Below are 11,550 nucleotides of genomic sequence, written 5' to 3'. Positions count from 1 at the left end.
GCGGAGATCCTGGCAGCGGGACGGGGCTCGGGAGCCGTGCGGGAGATCCCGGCAGCGGGGCGGAGATCCTGGCAGCGGGACGGGGCTCGGCAGCGGGGCCGCCACAGCGCCGAGCCAGGGCGGGCGCGGGGAGGCGGGTCAGGCTCTTCCCGCTCCGCTCACTAACTACTATTTAGTACTAAATACTTTTTTTTTTTAAGCCCCTTTTCCATTTGGAGAGAAATTTTTACAAAATCACAGGCCATCCTGTGAGACGACTGTAACAAAGAGAGACTGAACTCCTAGAACTCGTGCCTTCCCACCACCTAGCCTCACTTCCTTCCTTGCCCCACGTCCTCCAACACCAACATAAAATCAGAGCATCCGCCAGTACCTCACCTCTCAGCAGTAAGACCCTTAACGTCCAACGCCCACCAAATTAGACAAACAGCTAATCCTAAGTACATTATCACATTATACACATACATGGTAAGGGCTGTGGTAGTTCACTTAGTTGTTTGTTGCTTTTTTTTTTTGGCATCAGTAAGGATGTAAAATAAAGGAACTGTCACTTAATTCAATCAGGTTTTATTCTGGATGTTAACACATTTTTAGAAAATGGAACAAAGGGCTGACAATAAAAAAATAAATTAGCAACTATGTAGCAGCAAGAAAAGTCATGTCGTTTTTTTCTTATTCTTTACTTTCCTCTTGGAGAATATGGCATATTTCATAGCTAATCTTTTACAGATCCCCATTTTTACTCTCTTGCGAGTTTTCTGCCCTTTCTTTTTGTCAGGTCTGTAAAGCAAAAAAAGGAACATAGAGATTAGAATAAAATGAAGAACACACTTCTCTGTACAAATACATTTGCTGGTATTATAAGTAAGTATATTAATTATGTGGCAGTATGTGAAGCACTGTCACAAAAAGTACAAGGAACATTACATCTCAAAATGTTATGCTCTTTCAACTACATAAAACTGTCCACTTTATTGCCATTATACATTCATTTTATGTATTTATTCAGCATTTAAATTTACAGAGATATTGAAAACAAGAAACTCACTAACTGAGTACAAAAAAGCACACACAGAGTTTCATGCTGAATATATAATGCATTAATAGGTAATAGAAAGACTTAGAAGAAAATATTTGAAGTTTAACACCATTAGGAAGCATCCTGCTAATAGTACAGGACCTAAATACAACTAGCAAGTGTGTTGTAGATGTTGCCACACAAGTGGATTGTTTTCTGTCTCAGAAAAGATGTCATAATGCAAAACGCTGAGTAATTATAACAAAACGTACAAAATCTAAGTTATCGTCTGCAATGAATCAGCAAAAGAACTAACTGATGGCCTGAAAGTACTAAAACCATTCTGGCACAACTGACAGAACAGTATCTTCCTTGACAGAAAAAACAGATGAGGTTTCATGAAATTCTTTTAGCATCCCTTTTGATTTCTTTAGCAAAGGAAAAAGAAACATTAAGAGATGTAATTTTTATAAGAGATATATAAAATGAAACATTGCTGCCTTTTGTGTCTACTACTCCCTAAGCAAAATCCGGTTTATTATCAGTAGGGCATGAAGCAATACACCTGTACCCATCCGCCATCCAGCAGGCATCTGATGAGGCTCTGGATACTGATCCAAGAGGATAATGGTCTGAGTCTCACTGTGTAACATAGGTACAGCTTTTGGGAGGGAAAATTTGCCTTCCACTGCTGCAGCCATTCAAGTCCAGAATCACAGACAAACCTCTGGACAAAACTCTGGAGAGGAATTTATAGTAGTGCAATCAATTTCCCTGAACTGGAAAGACTGGGCCATCTGCTGGATCATCTCTTAGCAAATCCCCTTTCCTCTTTTCAGTTAGTTCCATCTGAACACAATCACACACCATTTACTTGGCTCTCTGATACATACAGGTATGTATACAGTGTTGTTCTGTATGTAACAAAAGGAAAATCATGGAAGAATAAAAGTACTCAATGTGACTCTTGGTGACTCTATTATAGTGTCTCTTTTCTCTGCCCTTTCATGAGGAATTCAAAGGGGATAAAAGTGTTCCATTAGTGCAATTTTCAGTCATCTTGACAGAGTTCCATGCACCAGTCACCAAGTCTGCAAGCCATATAAATCAGTTTGGAAAGAAAACCCACAGACAGGGAACTGGGAGCCCCAGTAAGTGACCTGCCTTTTATCATACCCTCTCTTCAGTATATACTCCCCAGCAATGCAGCAAGTGAGCAATAGGGAAAGCTGACATTAGCATCTAAAGCAAAAAATCATCTCTTTCTGAATCGATTCCGTGACGTGAGATCTCATCTCATCTGAATGCTGTATTTTAGTGTATTAATGCAATATGACACTTACTGACAAGCTGCTCTGGTGCAGGAGAGACTGGGACAGGCACTGCGCTTGTGACCTGCCTTGCCACAAACGAAACAGCCAATGTCAGTCTTCTCACAGCTGTGCTTCTGAAGAGTGCAGCAGTTGCAATTGTTACAGTGAAACCAAGCTGCAAAATATAGAACATGATTTATGATCTTGGAAAAGTTTCAACTGAACATTCTGAAACTAAACTTTAAAGGCCACATTACCAGGTTTTTAATTCTGGATTAGCTTCACAGAGATAGATGTAGTCACTTTCTGGTCCCTTATCACATTACTAGACATACTGTGCAATTAAGTGTGAATTATTTTGCCATTAGAACTTTTATCCTGTGTGTCATCTTCAAAATAAAAATAGTGCAGATGTTACAATGAACTTACAGATTTTGATTTTTGTAACAGTAACAAAGATAACTGCTTCAGCTATTTATACAGAGGTATAAATACAACTAAATTTGGGCATGAAACATAATTTTATCATGATATCTCAAACATTTTAGTAATTCCCTACTTGTTTAGGAAATTCAAATTTTACAAAATTAGGAAACACTTATATGACAAATGGAAATATTTCTGTTTTGCCATGATAAATATAAATGGGATTTAGTGTGCCTTGGCAAGAATTTATTACATCTCCACACAAGTGTGCAAGTACATCTAAACTAAAGAATAGTAACTTGTGTGAAATTGAGACTTTTTGTTTATTCTAGGTCTTCTGAATTAAATTTTACTTCTTTCACAGAACATTTTCTCTTCTGGTTTGGAATTCCAGTTTCACTGGACTAAATGCACATTTATTTAGAAAATAGTTTTCTGTACTTACAGGGCTTTACACATTTTTTGCAAAGAACACAATGTTTCCATCGTCTGCCATCCTACAAAAGGCAAATAAATTATTTTGTTTATTGACCCCTCCACTGATTCTATTTTAAAACAGAACTACTAGTGTACAGTCCCCACTGTTTACAGTAACAACTCCTCTGTAGGAAGGACTGTAACTCAGAAACAACAGTCCTGAGAATCTGTGAAAACCACAGATGAAATTTTGAAATTAGCAAGTTCTACAACTTCAAAGCATAAGCAAAAATGCATGTGTCAACAGACCACAGCTGGGTAAGTTCTGGTCTAAGTGGTAAGCAGCAAACTTGTCCTGTCCTCTTTGCAACACAAAGGAATTAAGGAAAGCGAAATTAATTACCAGTGGGTTATGGAAGATGTACTGTGAAGGTAATAATAAGTCTATGAAACTGAACTGCTGTGGGTTTCCCATGGAACTCAGTATCAGAACAGGTTTTTACCAAAGCAAGTATCACAGAGGCCATTATCTGACTACTGCTAAAACTTCATTCAGAAAGAAGTGAAAATACTTACTTTTGATGTACATGAATTGCATATCTCACAGTGCTGGTTATCAGAACTAACATATCGTTGACATACAGTGCAAAATCTGGGGAAAAAGATGTACTGATGTACTGGTCCACTATTTGCTCACAAAACAATTAATTTTATACAACCTTAACAACTAATATAAGGACTGCAAAATCATTTTGTTGAATTAAAAATTCTATCTTTGCTGCATAAATGACCACTCAGGCCATTTACACACAGTACATCCACACAGTAAAATTCAGGTCAAATTATCAACAGTATTAGTAGTAAATGAAACTAAATTCCTCTGTCCTTGATGCTTCTTCTACAAGTTCATTTTTTACTACTGTATTAACAGCTGATTATCAGACATAGCTGTAAAATTCTCTTGTAGATGTAGACAGTATTTCCTACAGACAAAATAAGGAATCTCATAATTCCACACTGAAAAATTTAAATGTCTTTTTAGATATTTCAGCTCTCCTACACATTATTTATATAATATGCAACTTTAGAATGAGACAGAAAAATGCAGTCTTAAGCCTGGCATCCAAGTTAGGCAAGACACTATGGAACAGCACCATCCCAAACTCCTTTGGAGAATTTATGCCCTAACTAAGAATGAAGACACTCTTTCAAAAGTCACCTGAGCATTAATACATCTTACCTATATCCCTCTTCTTCAGGAAGCACAATCATACTTGGGGTAAGGTTCGTGAAAATACGGACAGGAGACTGTCTACGACCTGTCTTGCCATGTTTATACAGTGCATGATTATCATAGTCTACCTAGAAAAATAAAACCATAAAAATGATTCTTAAACTGAATACCAAGCACAGGCAGAGCTATTTACATATTTATTATAAGTGCCTTATGAAATGTTCATTTTTATAATCAAGACTCCAACCCCAAATCAGATTACAAATTTTACATCAAGATTTTTGTCTCATTTACCTGCAAATTTATGCAAACATAGTATTAGGCTAGGCTCACTACCCTTCAATACTCATATTGTTCTTATTCCTTTTTGCTCGTTTGCATGGGATACATAAGATAACATTGCAGTTGATTACAAGAGGAACCTGCTATAAAAAAAGGACCTGTACAGTTTGGTTTGTCAGTGCAAGAGATGACATCTTAACCCATCTCAGAATAATTACAAAGTTGCAAATCCAATTAGCCTGCTTTTTCCAGCACTGCCTTCAGAGACTTGTCACAAAAACTCAGCTCTGAACACTGGCAGGAATGCAGTCTAGCCTAGCATGAGTTTTCCATTTTCTTCAACAAATTTTCAGTCTACAAGACACAAATACATTGTTCAGAACATCAATGTCAAAGTTCATGCAGAGCTGTTACATGAAAAAATAAACCTCTAACATCATGAATAGCCATGACTGAGTTCTCAAAACACACTGAAGTACCTAATCTATGCACAGAATGGATACAATATTGAAGAAGGTGATGCCAGATTACTGCTTTATCACTGACAAGTTCACATATTAAGTAATTCCAAAAAATTCCATCATTGTAATTGTACTCTGATCCCAGCAGTTTTGGAGATGAAAGACCTTAATTTTTTAATATATATGTATTTCTTTGTCTAGGGCTGGGCACTACCCACTGACATTTAACATCCGTGAAGAATGAAATACTCTTCATCAAGTTACCTCTCACCTCTACAACAAGAATCTGTCAGAATTAGTGCAATTTTTGTTACATGAAAGCCTGCCAAAAGAAACAAATTCATGGATAAGTGACAGATGAGTTAAAGACACGTAACAGGAACTTGATGAAGTTATCATGATCAGTTACAGATAGGACTAATAGAAATACAGAATCCAGCCTGCACGTGAACACGGCCCAGCTACACAGAAGCACTGCCACTGCACCTGCTTTCACTCATATCCCTCTTCACATTGCAGACAACTGGTATTTAGCAGATTCACTGGGTTCAGCCATACCTGGTAATCCATCATACTGAAGCTTGGGAAAAAGTCAAGAATGCGAGACTCAAAGAAGTATGGAAATATCCAGAACATGGGCATCTCTCTGCTGTCATGACCTAGTAATGAGAAGACTTTGCTGTACATAGGAGAAAAGTATAGCACATGTAGCATGAGAAATTTACAGTGAGCATTCCAAATACCTATACATGGATATGTACATCATGTTGGTCAGAAGAACTAGTTCTCTTAGGTGACAGAAAGTTTTGGCATACTGTACATGTGGAGATGTGCCATTTAACTACATTCTTGACATCTGCTTAGGTTGCTAAGAAATGGTACTGGTTTGATAGCTTATTTTTCTCTACCTTTAAAGTCCATTTTAATTGCAAAGTAAATTTGGAAAAAAAAAGGGAAAAGTTTTTAAGACAGACTTTGAGAATTGGGCATTACTGAACTAAAAATATCAGGAGAGTAAATTGCATATATGGTAGTTCATCTTTAGCAATTTTAACGTGAGTGTGCTCACATTCACCTCAGTAACAAGAATCACAGACTTCTAAACAGGAATTTTCCTTAAAGTGATGTTACAGCACAAGCCACCCATCTGGCTGTAATACCTACCTTCTTTTTCTGTCTCCCTCCACATTGCCATCAGTTTTTTAAAACTAGAAGCCAGTGCTTCCACTAAACCTCCAAATGGGGGATCAGTTACCATAATGACTCTTTCACCATTCTCTTCATACAAGAATTTCCTGCAAGTTTCACGTGCAGACTGTAAGAAATAGAGGTTAATTTCCAGAAATAATGATTCAAGAACTGCAAACATATTGTCTCTGGCAATAAATCGATCACTGTAGAAGTTTCAACTTTGAAGACAGAACTTTTCTCCCCTCTTGCAGAGGTGAACTTCCTCTTGGGCAGCATTAAAAAAAAAACCCACAAAAAATGCACCTAGATTTTAAGGACTGAAAACAAGTGCCCTGTTCAGCTAATATATAAAAACATTACTGAAAATCAAAGAATGAAACTGCCTCCTTTTCAATACTTCATTCAATTAAAAGCTGACTATTAAATTTATGCTAACTAATGTTGCTTACATACCTTAATTGCTGCTTCTATTAAAATGTGCTTAATAATTCATGTTTTACTATGATGTTTTCTACTAGACTAGTCATGACTTTCTTACAAAATTCTGCATCAATGACATGCACTTTTTTACCAAAGCACTCAATAAATACTTGGCCTTACCTCTCCACCAAAAAAATGATGATTGAACATGTTGTAGTGGCAAAATTCATCCTCTGTGTAAAATTGTGAATACCTGTAAAATAAGTTTTGATGGTAGTAGAAAAATATAAATAACTTTTTGTCTATCCTAGGAAGTATTTAGAGTGAAAACAGGCCACAAGAAAAACATCATCTTTGGGTTCTGATTACTGACAACACATACCAATACTGAGAAATTATTAACTATACTTACTTTTCTCATCAATTGGATGTCATTTGTGTATGCATACAGGAACAGAGATGAAGAGACAAGAAAGGGAAAACAACCACCAATTTATCTCTTAAAGCAGTAAGAATACACATCTTTGTATATGTTCTTCAGATACATAAACATTTGTTAAAACCTACCTGAAATCAATATCTAGCAGAAGGCTTCTAACATTGAAGTCTTCTTCTTGTGATGCTTTTGACTGGATCATTTCATGAAGCCTGAAGTATAATTGGAACAAAGAAATTTAACACATATTCACCAACTTCAGAAATTACCTTGGAAGACAAGAATGCATGGTACTTTACTAAATGTAAACCAAACAGACAGAGAAAACTGAGTAGCCTAAACTTGGGTGATTCCATTTGGCCTGTACTCAAAGTTACAAAAATACGTTCGCCTTGAAAGATGAGAAGTCAGTGGAGCCTACTGGATCACCGCACACAAAAAAAGCATAAGGTAAGAAACTCAGTGTCACTTCCATCACTACCAAAGAGGTTTGAAGTGTGTATGTGTGTTATTGGCAGTGTTGCCACAGTCTTCCCTGGTATCTTACAAGTTCAAACCTAGACCCCACTAGATGCTTGGATAATCCCAACCAATTAAAGCATAGTGAACCTCTTCTTATGGGAGAATCATTTACTATAATCATTAGTAAGCTGTACAGTTTTTAGAAAGAAATATGATTTGAAAGTGTAACAATTCTCATTGGTATACCTGGGTGTTCCAACAGAGAGCACTCGTCTGAATCCTAAATCTATAAGGAGATTCAGTAGGAACTGGCAACTTCTGTCTGCAAATAAATACTGTGCATTTGTTTTTTTATTCTCCAGTGGATATAGAAGTTGACTTGGACTTTTCAGCTGGGCGGTGGTGATATCACACAGGAACTGGTGATCTGCATGTTTTTCCCATTCTGCTGGCAATAGCAATTGCTGGCATTCCTGGCAAAACCTCCTCTTTGATAACGGCAACAGAACAAAATTCTTGTACCTTTAAATACAAGAGACAACAGGGAACAAAGTTTGAAAACAGCCTCTATCAAAGATAGGAAGGGGAGCTATGGAGGGTTTTTTTAATATTTTAGGAGTTCAGACATTAAACAGATAATGCAGTTTACATTGCTCTCACAAACTCTACAAGAATGAAGTATTACTTATAAAAAAATATCCAAAGGACGCTTTGAAATGCCTAAAATATTGTCACCAAATAGACTGGGAATCCATAAAATAACTGGATTACAGAGTGAAGACTCCATCAATTATCAGCAAAGTCCTCTATGTTTACCCATGAAATTCAGACATCACTTGTTACTATGTTACCTTTGCTTCTTTTCACAATGTGAAGCCTGCTACTTTTGCAGGCTAAAGTCAGGAATCAATTTTTTTTTAACAGAAATTGCTACTGACCTCTTGCAAGCACACTATGAGCACTAACATAGGAATGATTATACACACCCAAAAAAACCCCCAACTGTCTCCCAGTTCCTGGGTTGAAAACACTATGCTCTAGTTCAGTGTTTCATGCTATTTCCTTTCCATTGCCATACAACAATTCTTATTTGCCCAAATTCATCTTTTCATATTTAAAAGAATCCTGAAATGTTATCTCTACATTCAGAGTACCTAAACCTGTATTACTACATCTTTACTGCAGGAAATATACATTAACAATACCTGTCCACGTTCTGTCTGTGTGTAAAAAAAGGCTGATGATTTCTATTATATTCTTCACGTGCTGCAAGCCTAGCTTCTGACACCTGTAAAATTTGCATACATGAAAAGTTACAAAACTAACAGCTACTGCTGTGTATGGTATATTAAATCTCGACATGAAAAAAAGGGTGCATAAAAGGTCTCATGCTTTAGCTACTTTGCAAGGAAAAATAATCACATTTGTTGTTTCAGAAGAACAATTATGTCTGTAGCACAGAGGCATGCTGCTAAACAAACAAGCCTCTCATGAATTTAAACTGTGCATTGCATTCTCCTATCACATGTAATACTCAGAGAAAAACTCAAAAGGTGATTATGAGGAAGACAGAAAGAGCCATCTATTCTATTAATGTGTGCCAGCAGTTGTGCTCCCTCTGAAGAACTACGATCTGATTCTGAGAAACTAATGACAGCAGAAATGTTGCCCAAGTCTTCTGTGTGAAATAATTTTAAAAAGAGTGACAGTTCCTTGTTACAGTCTGCACCTGAGTCTTTAACATTTCAGTCTCTCACACTCTTCTCTGAGTCTTCTACCTTGTTCCCACAAAACATACTCATGGTTTCACAACAGTTTCAAAACATTTGGTCAAAACTTATGGAACTTTTTTTGCTTAAAGGAGGAGATAGTAAAGTTCAATACAAGAAAAGACATCATAATACAAGCGATATTCAAAATTAATGACAAAGAGCAATTGCTGCAGATATTCTGAAACTACTGAGCATCATGCCAAACCCCACCACCTCTGCATTTTGTATACCCTACTGTTGTTTGCACCCAAGAGATTTTCTCTATCTTAATTAGGGGAAACAATGGCATCTTGGGATCAGAAGGACCCAATTCTGTTCAACACTGCAAAGCACTGGCAAACTTCCTATATGTTTTGGCAATAGAATAACAAATGCCAGGTTTGCTCAAAATTTACACAGCCTTTCTTGAAAGCTGTATTTGAAACACGTTCTCCTGACAGAAATAAGTGCTCAGCTAATTATCTACTATTACACAAAGTTTAGAAAATAGCACTTGTCAGAGATTTCCACAATAAAATATACTTTTAAAATTGCTAAATAGAGAAAAAAATCGCCAATGTTTCATGAAACCATAGAACGATTTGGGTTGGAAGGGATTTAAAGATCATCTAGTTCCAACCCTCCTGGCATGGGTAGGGGCACCTCCCACTAGACCAAGTAGCTCAGAACCCCACCCAGCTTGGCCTTGAACACTTCCTGGGATGGGGCATCCACAGCTTCTCATGGTAACTTTTCCAGTACCTCGCCACCCTCACAGTTAAGAATTTCTTCCTAATAGCTCGTCTAAACCTATCCTCTTAGTGCTTAAAGCCATCACCGCTTGTCCTTCCAGTACACGCCCTTGCAAAAAGTCCCTCTCCAGATTTCTTGGAGGCCCCTTTCAGGTATTTTGGGAGGCTGCTATAGGGTCTCCCTGGAGCCGTCTCTTCTCCACGCTGAATAACCCAAACTCTCTCAGCCTTTCCTCACAGGAGATGTTCTCCAGACCTCTGATCACCTTCGTAGCCCTGCGTCTTTTGCACAGCCTTACGCAGTGCTCTCTTACCTTCTCATCTTCCCACTGAAAAAAGTTACAATCCTTTCTATCCCTACAAGCCGAACAAGCATAGAATCTTCTTCCTTCCTCTTTTCCTTGGCTGGTCTTCGCAAACAGAAGTGCAGGACCTAGGGACAAACGCGAGCTTAGGATAACACAGGGAACACCTGCAGATCTGTCTCGCTGCTCCGCTGCAAGAGCGGCGCTTCGCAAGGACTGCTGCAGAACAGCCCGCGCCGGGAGCGCAGCGGGAGCCGAGCACAGGCACGCTCGGGAGGTGACCCCGGGCCCGGCTCACCGTGAGGGCAGCTGGGCGCGCCGGGCGCCGGCCCGAGCAGGGCGAGCGCCGCGGGCCCCGGCCGCGCCGGGCCCGCCGCCGCCATGGCACCGCCTCCTTCCCGCCGGGCAGCGCGGCGCGGCGCGGCACGGCGCCCCCCGGCGGCACGGCGGCCCCAGCGGCACGGCGCCCCCCGGCGGCACGGCGCCCCCCGGCGGCACGGCGCCCCCCAGCGGCACGGCGCCCCCCAGCGGCACGGCGGCCCCCGGCGGCACGGCGCCCCCCAGCGGCACGGCGGCCCCCGGCGGCACGGCGCGGCGCGGCGCCCCCCGGCGGCACGGCGGCCCCAGCGGCACGGCGCCCCCCGGCGGCACGGCGGCCCCAGCGGCACGGCGCCCCCCGGCGGCACGGCGGCCCCAGCGGCACGGCGCCCCCCGGCGGCACGGCGCCCCCCGGCGGCACGGCGCCCCCCAGCGGCACGGCGCCCCCCAGCGGCACGGCGGCCCCCGGCGGCACGGCGCCCCCCAGCGGCACGGCGGCCCCCGGCGGCACGGCGCGGCGCGGCGCCCCCCGGCGGCACGGCGGCCCCAGCGGCACGGCGCCCCCCGGCGGCACGGCGGCCCCAGCGGCACGGCGCCCCCCGGCGGCACGGCGCCCCCCGGCGGCACGGCGGCCCCCGGCGGCGCGGCGCGGCGCGGCGCGGCGCCCCCCGGCGGCACGGCGGCCCCCAGCGGCACGGCGCCCCCCAGCGGCACGGCGCGGCGCGGCGCCCCCCAGCGGCGCGGCGCCCCCCGGCGGCACGGCG

The 11,550-nt window shown here is 41.6% G+C and overlaps 1 protein-coding gene across 2 annotated transcripts; it reads right to left on the bottom strand.

The window, feature by feature from the left end:
* Nucleotides 1-551: 551 nt before the first annotated feature.
* On the bottom strand, nucleotides 552-10,875 carry ZCCHC4 (zinc finger CCHC-type containing 4). Of its 2 annotated transcripts, none has more exons than XM_068188813.1 (13): nucleotides 10,767-10,875; nucleotides 10,478-10,596; nucleotides 8,866-8,948; nucleotides 7,907-8,182; nucleotides 7,330-7,410; nucleotides 6,943-7,015; nucleotides 6,316-6,466; nucleotides 5,710-5,825; nucleotides 4,415-4,536; nucleotides 3,751-3,826; nucleotides 3,203-3,254; nucleotides 2,362-2,506; nucleotides 552-780 (listed from the first exon to the last, which is right to left on the bottom strand). In XM_068188813.1, the coding sequence occupies exons 1-13, from the start codon at nucleotides 10,849-10,851 to the stop codon at nucleotides 657-659; spliced, it is 1,503 nt and encodes a 500-aa protein (XP_068044914.1). In that variant the 5' UTR covers nucleotides 10,852-10,875; the 3' UTR covers nucleotides 552-656. The 2 variants fall into 2 exon arrangements, with proteins under 2 accessions (XP_068044914.1, XP_068044915.1); XM_068188814.1 differs by having other exon boundaries at nucleotides 5,710-5,810.
* Between the last annotated feature and the right edge of the window lie 675 nt (nucleotides 10,876-11,550).

This window comes from Anomalospiza imberbis, chromosome 4, assembly GCF_031753505.1.
Source record: "Anomalospiza imberbis isolate Cuckoo-Finch-1a 21T00152 chromosome 4, ASM3175350v1, whole genome shotgun sequence".
NCBI classification, from domain to species: domain Eukaryota; kingdom Metazoa; phylum Chordata; class Aves; order Passeriformes; family Viduidae; genus Anomalospiza; species Anomalospiza imberbis.
This window is presented reverse-complemented; position numbering and strand designations above follow the sequence as displayed.

Excerpts from the sequence above, each read along its gene's own strand:
- ZCCHC4 (XM_068188813.1), bottom strand. The coding sequence starts at position 10,851 with ATGGCGGCGGCGGGCCCGGCGCGGCCGGGGCCCGCGGCGCTCGCCCTG. Across the intron at positions 5,826-6,315 it reads GAGGGAGACAGAAAAAGAAG|TCTTCTCATTACTAGGTCAT; the intron begins GTAGGTATTACA and ends TGTACAGCAAAG. Across the intron at positions 4,537-5,709 it reads TCAGTATGATGGATTACCAG|GTAGACTATGATAATCATGC; the intron begins GTATGGCTGAAC and ends TTATTTTTCTAG.